An 18211-nucleotide genomic window follows, 5' to 3' on the forward strand; every position below is an offset into this window, starting at 1 on the left:
ATCCTCTCTCGGCTCCTTCTTGTTTCCGCTGCCGTCACGGGACAGAGCAGTCGGTGACAGTCCCGAGAGCCCCCACCCCGTTCCCATGGCCGAGCCGGACCGTGAGTTAGGGGCCCTGGTGGGAGGGTGGGAGGGTCGGGCCGCGCCGGGGCCTGGCTTTGGGCTGCAGGCCCCGGGGCCCGCGGGCAGGTCGGTGGGGTGGGAGACAGAGGCTGCCTGAAGGGAGTGGGATTCGGAGGGCTGTTGCTAAGTGGTCGATATTGCTAGGTTGGTGGGTTTCTGGATTGTGAAATTTAAGGGTCCATTTGCAAAGTTTTGAATGATCGCGTTTCTCGCACTTTGGTTGCTGAGGACCCTCGTTGCTAAGGACCAAAGTTACCACGATCCCGGTTGCTAAGGTTGCCTGTTGTTAAGGGCAACTATAGTATGTTTGGGGACCCCTGCGGCCCCTTTCTATCTCATTCCTTCAGTTCTTGTGCCTCTCCTAAACCTCCCACCTTCACTGCATCTCCTCTCCCACACTCAACTCTCAGCAGAAGTATCCCTACTTAACATCTCTTGAAAAACTTAGCCCTCCCTCATTCTCCTGGCTCGCACTCGCTACCTTATCCTGCTTAACTCTGAAACCTTCCTTCAGTCCCGTTTCACCTGCTTTTTCCTCCCAAACCTTCCCCTCCTCACACATTCCTCCACTCTAAAACATGCCTTTCCCCATCTCCAATAGTTTTACTACCATCCATGACTCCAGGATAATTAGGTTGGTGGGTCCTATTGTCGCCTCCACCACTGTGAACCCTTCATCTGCTTAACTATTTCCCCCCACTGTAACCACGTCTGCTCCCCCTCCTCCCCAGCCTCTGACCCTCTGGAGAACCAGGCAGGGAAGGTGCAGGAGGCTCAGGTGAGATGGGGAAAAGGGTGGAGGGAAGGAGAGAAATGGACGTGGTTCCACATGCCGCACTGGGGGAGGTGCAAGGGAAGGCTTTTACCCAAGGGCCCTTGGCTTATGGCCCTGATCCCTAAACCCATCTGGGGATTAGTACAGCTCCTGGGAGAATGGCGGCTTCTGGGGACTGTCAAGGAAAATGTATAGCCTCAACCCCTGGTTCCCTTCCATATTGTCCTCATCTCCTATTGTTGCCCCGCCTATCCTCAATCCCTTCTGAACCTCATTTGTGCTAGACCTGGAAAAGACAGTGTTCCAGTTTGATCCCCAAACTCAGGGAGTATGGGGTTGGGGAAAGGACCCTGTAGGGCTCATAAAAGTATTGAAGCTGGCTGTGGTGTCAGCTACCTGTAATCCCAGCACAGCTGGGGGCAGTGTTGGGGAAGGGGTAGGAGGATGAAGAAAGGAGAGGCAGCTTGGGCCATATAGTGAGACCCTGATTCAAAAAATGAGGGGGGAGAGGGAGGACGCACCCCAGGAGTGCAGGGCAAACTTTCTGGGTCAGAGATTATAGAAGATTCTGGCCAAACTCTTCCTTGGTGGAACCCACATGCTGATCTAGGAACAAGACCAAGATATAGCCACAGTGTCATAAGTGAAGTGATATGAGATTTTCTTAAATAAGATTGGAAATGGTGTTCCATGCAAGATATACAGACCTGAGAGCAAGAAGGAGGAGTAAATGTTTCATTAGTTGGGTTGCTGGGTTGGTCATTGATTGATACTCTGCCTGCATTTTAAATGTACATGACCTCGTTTAATCTTTTCAGCATCCCAGTGATGGGAAAAGGCCTTTCATGGCCACATTACAGATGAGGAACTTACTTGGTAAAGACTGTTAACTCCCGAGTCCTTTGGATAGAAAGGAAGGAAAGGATTTGAGACATGGGGAAATGGGCCCCAAAGATTCTGTGGGTTCAGTGGAGAGGTAGGTGAGCCATCTCAAAGATGTTTGAAGACACCTGCCAATGCCTCCAGTTCCCCTAGAGGCCAGGTTGTCCTCACGTGAACCAGAGGAGTGGCTCTCAACCTTTCGAATGTTATAACCCTTTACTATAGCTCTTCACAGTGTCACCACACTGTGCCCTCCCAACCATAAAATTATTTTTGTTGCTACTTCATAACTGTCATTTTGCTCCCGTCATGGACTATAATGAAAATATCAGATAATATGCAGGATATCTGATATGGGACCCTTGCAAAAGGCTCGTTTGATCCCCAAAGGGGGTTCTGTCCCACAGGTTGAGAAGCACTGTACTAGACAGTGCCTACAAGCACTGAATACCAGCATGCTCATCCTATGAGATCACGCTTTGAAGGGAAGCAGGTGCAGACGCTGCGGTCAACCATAACCCCATAAGCGCACAACAGAGCCGTGACAGCCTGCTCTGGGTCTCTAGGATCTTACTTGTCTGCCTCCCAAAGGAAGGCTTAGCGCCAGACCTAAAAAGGTTTCACAGTCAAAGGGGGTTCTCAGTGGCCAAGATGTGGGGTGTCAATTGCGGTATTATCCAGACAGGGCAGCACTAGCAGCAGCCTCAGTGGCTGTCAGGAGAGGGAGTCAATGAAGCACGGTTCATCATACAATGTGTTACTATGGAGCCACAATAAAGAATGAGGTGGGGGGCTGGAGAGATGTCTCAGTGGTTAAGAATGTATACTGCTATTCCAGAGGACATGAGTTCATGTACCAGGCAGCTGGCACGTGACCGTAACTCCAGTTCCTGGGGATCCATCTCTATGGGCGCTTACACACACGTGCACATAGACACATAATTAAACTGAAAGAGTGGCGTGGGTCTATGAAACCTTGTGTAGTATCATACTCTGGCAAGACCCATTTCTATAACAGTGAGCAAACAAGCAAACACTCATGCAGAGAGAACACACAGACTTATCTCTGTAACTGTTGCTTGATCTTGCTTTGGTGTTTGTTCATTATCCAAAGGTTCAGGAGGCTGAAAAAGAAGGATTATGAGTGGGAAGCCAGCCATCTTGGGTACAACAATAAGGCCTGAATAAGCTCTTTTTAAAGTTTTGTATATACTTTTTTTAATTTCATGTACATTGGTGTCTTGCCTGCGTGAGTTACAGACAGCTGTGATCTGCCGTATGGGCGCTGGGAATTCAAGCAGCCAGTGCTCTTAACCACTGAGCCACCTCTCCAACCCCTCTTTTTTAATTTTTAAACCTACTTTGTTTGTTTTGTTTTGTGGGTAGGATGCACATGCCACAGTGCACATGTGGTGATCTGAGGTCAGCTCTTCTCTCCTCCCACTCAGGTGGTCAGTCTTAGCGGCAAGCACCTTTCCCTGGTGAACCACCTTGCCAGCTTCTGTAATATTTTTAATATCAGCGAAGGATCATTTTAGAATCATGCACAGTAGTGATGCAACTCTGTAATCCCACACCTAAAAAAATAAAAATAGATGGACCAGGAATTCAAGGTCACCCTCAGATAAATAGCAAGTTAGAGCCAGCCTGGTTTAGGTAGGACCCTGTCTCAAAATAATAACAGAAGAATTTTTTTTTAAAGATTTATTTATTTAATGTATGTGAGTACACTGTAGCTGTCTTCAGACACACCAGAAGAGGGCATCAGATCCCATTACAGATGGTTGTGAGCCACCATGTGGTTGCTGGGAATAGAACTCAGGACCTCTGGAAGAGCAGTCAGTGCTCTTAACCACTGAGCCATCTCTCCAGCCCCCAGAAGAATCTTTTTTTTTTCTTTTTTTTTTTTCGGGGCTGGGGATTGAACCCAGGACCTTGCGCTTCCTAGGCAAGCGCTCTACCACTGAGCCAAATCCCCAACCCCCAGAAGAATCTTTAAAAATAATTCGGAGAGGAGATTTGGAAGCAGAATAAGAATGGGATGGTCTGGGGGCCTTTGAGCAGTCTGACGGTGACGGTCAGGCTATTCGTGGCATCTGCAGTAAGGCCAACCTCGGGCTGGCCCCAGTTGGCATGTGTTCAGTGGTAGATAGTTCTGGAAGTCCTGTTATCTAGGCTGGGCATTAAGTGGTAAACATAGATAAAGTCCTTGCCCTTGTGTGGCTGACATTATGGCACTTGGTAGATATTTGTGATTTGAGGGAGGGGGAGGGATTAAGGAAGAGAGGTGGACTGCCCTAAACAGGCCATCATATGGTAGGCAATAGGAGGATCAGAGACAGAAACCGAGTCAAGGAAGCCAGGGCAGGACCCCAGGGGAGAACAGGTTGAACCAGGTGGAGCTCTGGGGCTAGAAGAGGGGGTCAGTGGAAGGATGTCAGGAGGCTAACATCTTAGTTGGTACACTGGGAATTGGCTTGAGGGCAGTGGGGTAGGGAAGCCAACTAAGGGACAGTAAAGCCACTTAGTATGGGGATTGGGAGTAGGAGCTGGTTTCAGGGAGATGCTGAAGCCACTCTGGAACATAGTTGGAGGAAGGTGGGGTCACCTCGAGAGGCTCATGTCTGGTGACAGAAGAGGCATCGCCATCGACTAGGCTGTGGTGTAGCTGTGGCAGTGGCCCAGGGAAGTGGAGTAGGCCAGCTGAGAGGCCCAGGGATTCGCCGCTCAGCTTCCCAGCAACCCCTGAGCTACATGTACAAGTTGAGGCCGGGCTGGAGGTCTAGCTCTAGTGGCAGTGGTCACCTAGCATGCATGAAGCCCTGGTTTCGGTCCCTAGCATCTTGTCAGGCTGCGATGGTGGGCTGGTTAGAGTGTTGGCTGTGATCCCTGACATCATGTCCATAAACCCAGCTTTGGAGGGGTGGGGACAGGAAGATCAGAAGTTCAAGGTCACAAAGCCTTCATAGCAAGTTTGAGGCTGGCCTGGGCTACATAAAGCCCTAACTCAAAAAGCAAGCTAGGCATGGTGGCACATGCCTTTAATCCTAGCAGTCAGAGAGAAGCAAATGGTGAATTCTAGGCCAACTAGGGATATATAAAGTGAGACTCTGTCAGAAGGAAAAAGATGGGGCTAGCATGGTGGTGCATGCCCTTACATCCAAGGCCAGAGAGCCAGGTGGATCTTCAGGAATTCCAAGTCAGCCCAGTCTGTGTAGTAAGTTCTAGGCCAGCCAGAGAGACCCCATCTAGAAAGATAAGGCCTAGGGAGAGCCAGGTCTCCTCTACAGGCAGCCTTTCTCAGAGCCTTACACTGGAGGCCCCCTCCCAGTCAGAGCCCTACTCTATTTGAACCAGGTTGTCACGCATCCCTGCCCTTCCCTGCCCTTCCCTTCCCTGCTAACCCCACTTCTTGGGCTTGGCCATCCCACCCACCCCTTCCAGGATTCAGACTCGGACACTGAGGGAGGAGCCACTGGCGGAGAGGCAGAGAGTAAGTGTCCTCCTGGAGGAGGGCAGGGAGGTGAACTGGGGTCTGGGATTATATGGTGGGGTTCGGGGGAGACTCCCTCAAAGCTATCAGGAGTGATAGCCAAAGTGTGTAACAATGGGTTTTGGGCCTGGCGCCTGCTGGCTATGGGAGACAATGGGAATTCAGGTGTGGGAGGATAGAAAATCCCACACTTGGGCCCTGGCTCAATGCCCATCTGGCACTGTCTCTCTTGTTGTTGGTCAGTGGACTTCCTGCGGAATTTATTCACCCAGACCCTGGGCCTGGGTTCCCAGAAGGAGCGTCTGCTGGACGAGCTGACCCTTGAAGGAGTGACACGCTACATGCAGAGCGAGCGCTGTGAGTCTCCGACTGCCTGGCCACTTCTCCCATTCCTGGCCCCAAATCACTCCATATTTGGGATGGGGGTGGGGGTGGGGTAGTAAGAAAGCCTGCTGTACACACCTGTAATCCCAAACTCTGAACAGATCGGAAAAGGATCAGCATTTCAAGTTAGCTTCAGCTATACTGTGTGTTTGACGCAAACTCGAGCTACATGGAAGTTTTCCTAAAATAAAAAAAAAATTTAAAATTAAAAATGGAGGAATCCCAACTCTTGGGATAGAGAGATAGTTTAGTAGTTAAGAGAACTGGCCGGTCAGAGAAGAGCTGGGTTGGAGTCCCAGGACTCACATGATGGCCCACAACTATCTAACTCTAGTTCCAGGGGGTCCTGTTCACAGCCACCATGGCACTAAGCACGCTTGTGGCACACAGACATTCATGAACTCAAAACACCCATACACTTAAAAAATTAGCTTGCCGGACGGTGGTCGTGCGTGTCTTTAATCCCAGCTTTAATCTCCACACTCGGGAGGCAGAGGCGGGCAGATTTCTCTAGTTTGAGGCCAGCCTGGTCTAAAGAGTGAGTTCCGGGATAGCCAGGGCTACACAGAGAGACCTATTGGGGGGTGGGGGGGAGAAAAGAAGGAAGAAACTCAGCTCTCCAGGAAATGGAGGTCAGAGGGTCATGAGTTTGAGGGTAGCATGTGCTACATAAGAAAGAGAAGACAAGAAACCAGAACTCTAGCCAAAAAAAAGCATTAAACCAGATGGAGCCAGGCTCAAGAACATTATTCTCAGGCCTCACAAGTCTGTCTGCGTAGGGTGAGGAAAAGTCAGGCAGCTCCTGCTTGGGGAGGGTACCTTTGCACTTGAGAACCAGGCCACAGTGGCCCAGACTGAGTCACTTGATCCATCTCTGAGATCCCTGTGACTGATTGCCCAGACCCGAGTCACTGCTCTCCCTCCCTCCTCATTTTTTATTTTTTTATTTTTTTTATTTTTTATTTATTTTATTTATTTTTTTTTTTTTTGTTTCTTTTTTTCGGAGCTGGGGACCGAACCCAGGGCCTTGCGCTTCATAGGTAAGCGCTCTACCACTGAGCTAAATCCCCAGCCCCTTCATTTTTTATTTTTTAAGATTCATTTTATGTATATGAGTACACTGTAGCTGCCTTCAGACATACCAGAAGAGGGCATCAGATCTCATTACAGATGGTTACGAGCCACCATGTGGTTGCTGGGAATTGAACTCAGGTCCTCTGGAAGAGCAGCCAGTGCTCTTAACCGCTGAGCCATCTCTCCAGCCCCCTTCCTCCCTCCCTCTCTTCCTTCCTTTGGAATGACCAAGTAGGTGCTCTAGATGGAGCCCAGCCCCCCTACACTCACACACCATGCTAGGCAAGCACTCTACCATTGAACTACAGCCCAAGACCTTTCTTACTGTTTTATTTTGAATGGCTATGAATTTACTCTATAGTCTCTGAAAGTCAATCCTCCTACCTCAGCCTCCCACATAGCTGGGAGTACAGACTAGCACCACTAGGCCTGACTTTGGGTCACATCCCTAGTAAATACATTATTGGGCCTGTGCCCTAGACTGGAAGTGATCAAGCCTCCGAGGTGACTCAGGGAGAGGCTAAGGAAATTACCACAGGTGTAAATATGTTTGGGATGCTGGGCTCACCTGCAGTCCCAGCTACTCTGGAAGCTGAGGCTCAAGGATCTGAATTCAGAGGCAGCCAGGAACACATTAAAAAGAGGGAACTAGAATGATGATGTTGGCTCACACCTTTAATCCCAGCACTCAGGAGGCAGAGGCAAGTGGTTTTCTGAGTTTGAGGCCAGTCTGGTCTACAGAGTGAGTTAGGACATTCGAAAAGCCAAATGAAGAGAGAGAAAGAGACAGACAGACAGGCAGACAGACAGACTTAGGAGATAGGTCAGTCCATAAAGTACTGCCAGCTCCCACACAAGAAGCCTAGTGCTTGTAATTCAGAGCTGGGGAGACAGAAGCGGGAGGAGCCAAGTCCAGGTACCCGAGAGAGAGCAGGATGGCTTAGCAGGCCAAGCCTGACACCTCAGCCGGATCCTTGGGACCCAGGAGAAAAATGGCTCTCACCAGTTGTCCTCTCACTTCCTTCCACATGTTTGCTGTGAAATAGACACACAAAGAAATGAGTAAAACAACAAAAAATAAAAACCCCCAAACCAGGTGGATGACCCTGGAAAAATACACACACACACACACACACACACTCTCTCTCTCTCTCTCTCTCTCTCACACACATACACTCTCACACACACACACTCACACTCTCACAGACACACACACACTCACACACACATACACACACTCACACATATACTCTCTCACACTCACACACACTCATACACACACTCTCACATACACACTCACACTCTCACGCACACACTCACACACACATACACACATACATACACTCTCACACACTCACACACACTCACACTCTCACACCCACTCTCACTCAAGGGATAAACGAGTAGGACAGGACCTGATCTCTTGAGAGATATGGAAGTGTGTGCTGTGGTATCATTACAGGAAGCGTGTCTCAGGTATGCTGTTTAGAAGCCAGCTAGCTGGGTCACTGTGAAATTTATATTTCTTGCTGAGGTCGAGTCACTGAAGTCTGAGAAGCCAGGCCCTCACAGTCCTCGTTGGGAACAATGCAGCTTTGAGGGTCCTGAACAGCCCTTTGTTGAGGCCGTCTTCTCCAGTTTCCCCTTCGCCCAGCTGCTCGGCGCCCTCCTTGGCAGCCAGGGTGGCAGCTGAACCTCCCTCTCCTGCCACAGGCTGGGCGTCCGCCTGCAGAGAGGACCCACACAGTGGCCAGGAGGTGCAGGACCTTTCTCTTACACTCAGATCTTAGAGTCCCTGGCCTATAGGGTGCTGGTGTGGGACGTGACATAAATATTAATTAAGCATACCCTTGCTGTTTGCCAGGCTCTGTGACGTATCTCACCAAGCATCCTTGTACCTAGTTATCATAGAATAGTGTGAGATCTTTCTAGAACTAAGCTGAGCAGAAGAGGAAACTGAGGCACGGAGAGGTTGTGACTTGGTGTGAACATATCACAAGGGGCACAGTCAGGCCCCTGGAGCTCAGTCTTGCTCTGTGGTTGTGGCAAACTTTGATTTTTTTTTTTTTTTTGGTTCTTTTTTTCGGAGCTGGGGACCGAACCCAGGGCCTTGCGCTTCCTAGGCAAGCGCTCTACCACTGAGCTAAATCCCCAACCCTGGCAAACTTTGATTTTAAGATTATCTTGCCTCAGTCTCGGGAGTTTTGGTATTACAGTGTTACCACATCCAGTCTCAATGCCCACATCTCCAGCCATCTTGGGCCCATAGCATCCTAAAGAAGCATAGGCTGTAGCAGGCTTTTCTTGACCTTTCTTTTTTGTTTTGTTTTTTTCTATGTAACAGACCTTGGTGGTCTGAAATTCACTTTGTAGACCACACTGACCTCAAACTCACAGAGGTCTGCCTGCCTCTGCTTCCCAAGTTCTGGGATAAATACATGAGCCACCATGCCCAATTTAAACATTGTTTTTGATTGAGTATGTATGTGTATGTGTGTGTGAGTCTGTGTCTGTGTGTCTGTGTCTGTGTGTGTGGTGTGTGTTGCTGTAGGTGCATTTGTGCTGCTGTGTGTTTGCCGGGGAACAACTTTCAGGAGTTATTTTTCTCCTTCCACCATGAAGTTTCCAGAAGTCAGGCTTGGCAGCAAGCGCCTTTACCCGCTGAGCCAGCTCGCCAGCCCCTGTGGCAGGCTGATGTTTTGTTCATACTTGTTGTCCCTTAAACAGAACACCCCAGGGGTGCCCAATTCATGGATACCACACTTGGGTCTGTCCATCAGCTGAAAGACAGATGCCGGGGCTCTGCGTGGCTGGGCTGCCGGCCAGCCAGCAGCTGGGCTAGCAACAGGGCTATTTCTTCCCAGCTCTGTGCTTGTGAATGGATTCACCCATATCCTCCCCTAATAGTTCTTTTCTAAGAACCATTAAAGACCAAGAGCAGAGCCCTCATAAGATACGAACCATGGATCTGAAGACGCTTAATACAGTTGGGGGGCTGGAGGCGGGGCTCGATCAGTGGAGTGTTGCTTAGCACGCACAGGCCGCTGGATTCAGTCTCCTGCACCACATACAAAAATGGGCCTGGCGAGGCTCGGTGGCCTCCTTTCCTCCCAATGCTCAGAAGATAGAAGCGGGTAGGCCACTGCGAGTTCTCATCCTGAGACCCTGTCTCAGATAAAGAAAAGAAAAGCTGGGCACGGTGACCATGCTGGCATCTAAAGATGGAAGCAGGAGGATGGGAAGGCCAAGGCCAGCCTTGACTGCACAGTGCATTTAAAGCTCTCCTGCCGTCCTGAAACCCTGTCCAAAGGAGAAGAAATGCTAGTTAGGGCAACCGACTCAAATTAGCAAACTCGAGGCAGTCCTGTGTGAATAAAGCAGTGAGGGATGTGTATAGCATTTTGGAAATAGGTCATAGCCAGTCATCCCAGCACCTGGGAGGCTGAGGCAGGAGGTGCAGGATTCCAGGTCAACCCAGGGTACATAGGGAGGCAATGTCTCAAAACCGGACAAAATGGCAGACATGTTGGTTCACACCATAACACCAGCACCCAAGAGGTGGAGCCAGGAGGGTCAGAATTTCAAGGTCATCTTTAACTACATAGAAGGCTCAAGGTCAGCCTTGTTCTATGAAACCTTGTCTCAAATTTTCTTTTTTAAAAAAAGTGTGTGTGTGTGTGTGTGTGCGCGCGCGCGCGCGCGCGCGCGCGTGCGCGCTTTAAGACAGGGTTTCTCTGTGTCTCTTTGGCTGTTCTGAAACTCACTCTGTAGACCAGGCTGGCCTCAAACCCACAGAAATCTGCCTGCCTCTACTTCCCAAGCACTGGGATTAAAGGAGTGCACCACCACCTTCTGACCCAAAAATAATTTTTTTTTAGGTCCTACAGTATTGTACCTAGAAGATAAGTTGTTAACAGAGTTTGGTTTTCAAGGTTCTGGAGATAGAACTCAAGGCAAACAAGGAGTTGCACTGCTGAGCTGTCCCTCCCCCTGCCCAACCCTCTCCCCAAGACCTCCCCATTGCTGTCTAGTCTACCTGCTGTCCCTTCCGGTTGGCTTTGTTTCCTCACCATTAATATGAGGTTGCCAATACCATCCTCCCACCATTGGCAATACGTCTAGGAGGGAAACCTTAGCACGTGACATCAGTTCTCTGCTCTAGGTCGCAGGGTCATCTGTTTGGTGGGAGCTGGAATCTCCACATGTAAGTGTCCCTTCCCTCAAGCCACTCTTGGGGGTGGGGGTACCTGGAAGGGTTCGTGCACACATGGGGCTAGAATCTCTGACTGACTGTGCCTTCCTAGCCGCAGGAATCCCTGACTTCCGCTCCCCATCCACTGGCCTCTATGCGAACTTGGAGAAATACCACCTTCCATACCCAGAGGCCATCTTTGAGATCAGCTACTTCAAGGTAGACTGCTGAGGTGAGGGAGGTGGGTCCCAATTGCAGTCCTAAACTTACTGGAACTTGTGGCCTTCTGGTTCTCTCTCCCACAGAAACATCCAGAACCCTTCTTTGCCCTTGCTAAGGAGCTCTATCCTGGGCAGTTCAAGGTGAGGCCTTTTTCTGCAGGGGAGATTGGGAAGAGTAGGCATGTGAAGCAGGCTCTTTATAGGTGCTTCAGACAAACATAACATGATTAAGAACCTAGCCTCTGAGGCCAGCAAGATGGTTCCGTGGGTAAAGGTGCTTACTACCAAACCTGATGACCTGAGTTCAATCCCTGGAACCCTCATGACTGAAGGAAAGAACCGACCCCATCATATTCTCTTACCTCCACATAGGGAGTACATAGATGATTGGTAGATAGATAGATAGATAGATAGATAGATAGATAGATAGATACATACATACATACATACATAGATACATAGATACATAGATACATAGATACATAGATACATAGATGATTGGTAGATGGATGGATGGATAGATAGTAGATAGATAGGGAATAGATAGATGGATAAGAAGTAGACAGACAGACAGATGCTCTTAAAGAAGAGTTACACAAGTCCCCTCCAGATGTGACAGTCTATAATTGTAACATCTGGGAGGCAGACACAGGAAACTTTAAAACTCAAGGTCAGCCAAAGCTACACAAAGCCTGTCTTAAAGGATTAAAAAAAAAAAATTAAAGGTGGAGGGGGTGGAGAGGTGGCTCTGTGTTAAAGAACAGATAGTACTTTTGCAAAGGACCAGGCTTCAATTCCCAGCAGCCACATCAGGAGATTCACAACCCCTGTAACTCCAGCCCCAGGGAACCTGACACCTCTGGCCTCTGTTGAGTCCTAGAACTCACCTCCATATGCCTACACACATACATGTAATTCAAACTAATGAAATGTTTTTAAAAGAAAGAAATGCCTGGTGTGGTGGTGCACACCTTTAATTCCAGCACTTGGGGCTGGAATGGTAGCTTAGCAGTTCAGTGCATTGGCTGCTCTTCCAGAGGACTTGGGTTTGATTCCCAGACCCACACAGTAGCCCACAGCCATCCGTAACTCCAGTTCCAGGGGCTCTGACATCCTCATTCAGACATACATGCAGGCAAAACATCAGTCAGTGCACAGAAAATAAATATAAATAAATCGCTTTTAAAATCCTAGCTCTTGGGAGGCAGAGGCAAGAGGATTCCTGGTCTATCCTACCAGACGCTATCCTGGTCTACATAGCAAATTCCAGGACCACCTAGAGAGATTATTTCAAAAACCAGATAGATAGATAGATAGATAGATAGATAGATAGATAGATAGATAGATAGTAAAATAAACAACTTTAAGAAGTTAAAGTAGGAGTGAGGTGCAGGCTCCTGGGTGGCTCTGGGCCTCCGTGTACCCAACTGTAAGAAAGCTGCTGAGAGTATCAGAAAGGGCGAGGCTGAAGCCTGGCCGTGAGCCTGACTCTGCAGCTCACCGATTGGTGACGCCAACGAGCCACCACTTTGCCCTTGCCTGGGTCTCCTCATCTGTGGTATGGGAGAAGGTATGCTCACCCTTTCTGGGCCACTGTGATGGGGCACGGGGCAGAATGGGCCCAGGAACTGTGTGGGACGTTCCCGTCAGCTCGTTACTCTCCTCCTAGCCGACCATCTGCCACTACTTCATCCGCCTGCTGAAGGAGAAGGGGCTGCTGCTGCGCTGCTACACGCAGGTAGGCGGGGCCGTGGGCAGCTCGGCTGACGGGCGGGGGGGTGGGGGGTGGGGCTGGATAGCTCTTGGAACCCTTGGTCAGAGCTGGGGTAACACGGCTAGGCACAGGACCAGCACCCAAGACTCAGCTAATTGTAGTGTGTGACCTACAGTGGGCCGGTTCCTCTTGGCCTCAGTTTCCCCTTTGTGAAATAGGGGACAGAAACAGGCTAGATTGGTATTCATGGGAGTCAGAAGCAAAACCAGAAAGTCAAGGTTGCTGGATGGTAGTGGCATCTAACTTTAATTCCAGTTCTTGGAGGAGGGAGACAGATCTCTGTGAGTTTGAGGCCAGCCTGGTCTACATAGCAAGTTCTAGGCTACACAGAGAAACCCTGTCTTGAAAGACCCCCCCCCCCAAAGGAAAAGGTTATCCTTGGCTACAAAATGAGTTTAAGGTTAGCCTTCAGGATGTGAGACTGTATCTCTAAATTAATTGGTTAGTCAATTAGTTAAAATATAAACCAACAGGGTTGGGGATTTAGCTCAGTGGTAGAGTGCTTGCCTAGGAAGCGCAAGGCCCTGGGTTCGATCCCCAGCTCCGAAAAAAAAAAAAAAATATATATATATATATATATATATATATATATATATATATATATATATATATATACCAACAAATGTAAGAATTTTTAAATATAAAAAAGTCAGAACAGCTTCAGGCACTCACAAGTCTCTAGTGAGGTGACAGGGTCACAGGACATCTCACACTTACTGAAAAGTCCTCTGTATCTGAGGGGACACCATCCATACCACAGCCACTCCAAACCAGGAGCCTGGGACCGTTTTCTAACAATGACACTGTCTGGTAAAGAAGGTGGGCACTCCTGAACCTGGCCTTGGATACACTGTGGCCACACCGGGGTCCAGAAGGATATTCAAGCTGCTGACTTCTAGATTAGCAACCAGAAAAAAAATATTTGTGTGTCTGTGTGTTTTATTGATGTGGTGAAGTTCAGACCACTCTGTGGCAGTATACATGTATGCTAAAAAAATTACATATCAGAACACAAACTGGCCAAGCTAGGTACCACACACTTGTAATCCCATACTTGGGAGGCTGAGAAAGGAGCTGATCGTGAGTTCAAGGCCAACCTGTGCTGCATAGTGAATTTAAAGTCAGACTGGCTCCATAGCCAACTCCCTCCCACCCCACCCCACCCCCCAAACAGAAATTAAAAAGGAAAAGAATTCCAAATTGTACAGGAATGTTAATGCTCAAATACGAATCGGTTTCTTCAGGCAACCCAATGAAGCTCTTGCAATGTCAGAAACAGCCACCAGGAGGAGGATGAGTTCAAATTTTGGGGGCCAGATGGCTGGAGGCCCTTGTTGGGGAAGAGACAGCTTAGTCCTTCCTATACTGCCCAAGCACAGCCACTCCTAACTCGGAGTCAGCCTCATTCACAGAGCGATGATGCTAACAGCTCCCTTGAAGCCTCATACTTCCTGCATGAGGTTGCATGTCCCTCTGGCACCCTTGTTTGCTAGCCTCTATGACAACAAATGTCCACCCAAGTGCCAGGCCCTACCAGTGAGCAGAGCAGACACCGTGTCCTCCTGGTGTTAATCTCCTCATATGTGTGACAAGAACAAGAGAGAAGATGAGTCATAGACCTAGCATGTCCGATGGTGCCGAGTCTCTGAACGCTTCCACAGGAGGCAAGTCAGAGAGCTGCAGGGGGCTGCTGGTTCGCACAAGGCAGGCATGGGAGCCTGGCCAAGGAGACAGTAAAACAAAAGCCTGAGAGCTGGGAGGGAGGGAACCCTCAGAGGCTCACTCTGGCTGGCTGGGACGGGCAAGGGAGCTACAGAAAGCAGGCAGGAAGCTGCTGTGCTGGTCCAGGCAAGGTGGACGGAAGGTGGACCTCCAGTGAGGGCCACTGATGCAGAAAATCATGGCTGGGCATCTCCTGGATGGTGGCTGTTTCTTAGCTGAGCACATCCTGTGCTTTCCTGAGACTGAAAAGGACGGATGTCGAGAGATGCTGTTCTACCTCGAGACCCTGGGAAATAGCCACATAGAGGGGGTGGGGAGCAGCCGGACATGAAGCCTGGGCTGAGCAGAAAGGCAGTGGCCAGAGAAGCAGCAGATGGGTGAAAAGTTGAGGCCTCAGACAAAGCCACCTGTGAGCAAGAGCTGCCGACACAAGCTCAGTGTGAAGTACGCAGGTATCTACTAGCTATCTGCAGTATTTTCTTAACTTTGGTATAGTTGGTACGTGTGTGTGTGTGTGTGTGTGTGTGTGTGTGTGTGTGTGTGTTTCCAAATATGCACAGACATGTGCAGGCATGCCATAGCAAAAGTTTGGAGGTAAAAAAAAAAAAGCTAGGCGTGGTAGTGCATGCCTTTAAATCCAGCACACAGGAGGCAGAAGCAGGCAGGCAGATCTCGGAGTTCCGGACCAGCCTGAAGTTTGGAGGTCAGAGGATAAGTTGCAGGAGTCAGTTCTTTCCTTCCAGCATGTGAGTCTCAAGGATAGGACTCAGGTCATCAGGCTTGGTGGCAAGCACCTTTATCTGCTGAGCCATCTCACTGCTCTGCACACACTTTAAAAAGGTATTCATTTTTAGTTCCTATTTATGGGTGTTGTGCCTGCATGTATGTCCAAGTCCCACATGCATGCAGTTCCCACAGTGGCCAAGAGAGAGCATTAACAGATGTTGTGTGCTGCCATGTGGGCGCTGGGAACCAAACCAAGGTCTTCTGGGAGGACAACCAACTCTCTTAACTGCTGGGCCATCCCTCCAGCCCCCACACATACATTTTTTTGTAAAATATCTAAAGGTGGAAAAAAAAATGTTCCGCTTGCCCCTTTGTGGTCAGTTTCTTATCCTGTCACCGTTTGAGTCACTGACCCACTTTCTGGAACACAGTGGCTCTGAGTTATGCCGACACAGCATCTTTGAGGCTGTGCGGTGCTGTTTTTAGTTCAGGGCACAGGAACCCATTCTCACATTCAGTCATCGTGTTCACTCAAGCCACTGTGGTCCCCATAGAAGAATGGCTCCAGATCCTTCAAGTTGCATCTATGAAATTCAGCCTCCAGAAAGTTTTCTAATGCCCCTCATCCAGCCTCTTGTCAGGGGCCCTTCCATCCTCACACCAGAGAGCAGCACCATGCATTTTAAAAGCTGGAGATTCATCGTTTTCTTTTGGGCATGTGTCTGCTGTGTTATGTAGGCCGCAGGGCTTCCTGACGCAGGGGAAGTGCTCTACCACTGAGCCACACCCCAGCCCAGGCAAGACCTGAGCTTGTGATCTTCTACCTCACCTTCCTGTACCTGAAATTACAGGCCTGCTGTGCCCACCCAGCTCTACTGTGCAGACTGGGTAGAGGCAGCAGTCTACCACATCATCATGAGGGGAAACTGCAACTTACCCAGGCCCCAGGATGCACATCACTGATGTGCAGTAGGGTGGATGTCAGAGGCATGCTCAGCTCAGTGTACATCAGCTCACAGTGGGCTTAACAGGACGGAGCCCCATCGCAAGGGAAGGAGCATCTCTGTGGATACAGTCCAGCATGACCTGGGACTTCAGGCATCTCCCTCCACCCTAAACCCTGTTCCCATGGATACAGAGGCGGCCTGAGGTAGTTCTGTGAGCCCTGGGTTAGCTGTTTGCACGTGTGTGGCTCACTCCCCAGGGGAGGACCTGGTAGGCGAGCCAGCTACAAGGCAGATGCAGGATCCACGAGTGCAGGGTGGCAGTGCTCCCCTGTAATCCAGCACTCCGGAGGGAGGGTCTCAAGTTTGAGGCAGTCTCACCCTCCCCCAAGAAACAAATAAGTCATTCTCTTGTTTTATTCATTCATTCATTCATTCATTCATTTATATTACATTTAGTTAGTGTGTGTGCAGACTTCAATGGACAGCAGAAGGAATGTGTTTGCTTCCACCATATGGTTTCCAGGGCCCACAGCCTGGTTGCTATATCAGCGACAAGGGTCGTTGCCTGCCGAGCCATCTTGTCAGCCCTTACTGTGGCTTTTCAAGCCAAGTGCCAGTCTTGTCCCACGCCTTCCTGGATCTTACGGTGTTCCTCAGGCTAACCCCACATTTATAGCAATCTAGAATGGTAGGCATGGCCCGCCATGCCTAGCTTTATTTATTTACTGCTTATTTATTTCACTTTTTTGAGGCAGGTCTTCCCAGGTAGCCTGGCTGGCCCCACATTAGCTGTGTAACCTCAGCTGACTTTACACTTAAAGCAGTCCTCCTGCCTCAGCCTCCAGGTGGAGGGTTTACAGGCTGTCACGGCCACGCCAACCTGATCGCTTTATTTATGTTAATGCTTGGCCAGAGCTGTTGCATGCAAGTTGCTCAGGTGGGTCCCCACAAGGATGCCACCTCTGAGGGGGACACCGAGGATGGGTACAGTAAATGTATGACAAATGGAGGGAACGTGTGTGGCTCTGTAACAAAAGAACTCTGAAAAATAGAGGCAGTGACCCAGTTTACAGAAGACTGTTGCATGGGGCGCAGTGAGGCTGCCTTGGACACCTGAGCCTGGGCATCCTTAAGCAGCCTTGGGCGGCCCCACTGGGAAAGAGGGCACTTTCCCTACATCCTCATCCTCCCTCATCCCCTGCAATGCCACTTCTCAGAGCCCACAAGGGCTGGCTGTCTTCCTGACCTCCCCTCCCCCTCCAGAATATTGACACTCTGGAACGAGTGGCGGGGCTGGAGCCCCAGGACCTGGTGGAGGCCCACGGCACCTTCTACACATCACACTGTGTCAACACCTCCTGTGGAAAAGAGTACACGATGAGCTGGATGAAAGGTGAGGCTGGGCTTCACAGGCGGGCGGGCAGGCAAGCCACACCTCCCACTCCTGCCACACCATGGCCAGGTTCCAAGGGGCTGGGCACCAGTGTAGTCTGCTCCGATCTTTGGCTCTTGCCAGCCAGTGAGTTGGTTGGTTCCTTTTGAGATTAGATTTCCCTATGTAGCCCAGGCTGGCCTAGGGCTTACACTTCTGCCTCAGTCTCACTATTACTGAGATTGCAAGCGTGCGCTATGGCACTCAGCTATCTTGCTTTTTATGGTAGCTGTAGAAGCCTCAAGGATTCGAGGTGGCAGCAAGTCTTTGTCCCCATGCCACCCCTCTGCTGGGCTGTCATACCTCTGGACCACAGAGCACAGCCAGCCACAGGTAGATTCAGTGTACTCTCACGTCCTGAGTGGTCACACAGCCTCTGTGTCTGAGGTGTTTACATGAGAGTTCCTGCATCAAGACAAACATAGCTACATTCTGAGGAAGGCATTGAACCGAGGAAGCCTGTGTC

At 49.8% G+C, this 18211-nt stretch overlaps 1 protein-coding gene across 2 annotated transcripts in view; it reads left to right on the forward strand.

Moving 5' to 3' along the window:
- The window catches only part of Sirt2 (sirtuin 2), a 23036-nt gene continuing 4825 nt past the window's right edge, over positions 1-18211 (forward strand). Inside the window, 9 exon segments of one of the 2 annotated variants that reach the window (NM_001399630.1) lie at positions 1-101; positions 855-901; positions 5225-5273; positions 5517-5630; positions 10894-10935; positions 11036-11142; positions 11229-11285; positions 12814-12882; positions 17577-17706. In NM_001399630.1, the coding sequence (NP_001386559.1) occupies positions 86-101; positions 855-901; positions 5225-5273; positions 5517-5630; positions 10894-10935; positions 11036-11142; positions 11229-11285; positions 12814-12882; positions 17577-17706 (631 nt within the window). In that variant the 5' untranslated portion in view covers positions 1-85. 2 annotated transcript variants of the gene reach the window in all.

The sequence above is a fragment of the Rattus norvegicus genome, chromosome 1 (genome assembly GCF_021556685.1).
Source record: "Rattus norvegicus strain SHRSP/BbbUtx chromosome 1, alternate assembly SHRSP_T2T, whole genome shotgun sequence".
Taxonomy (NCBI): Eukaryota; Metazoa; Chordata; class Mammalia; order Rodentia; family Muridae; genus Rattus; species Rattus norvegicus.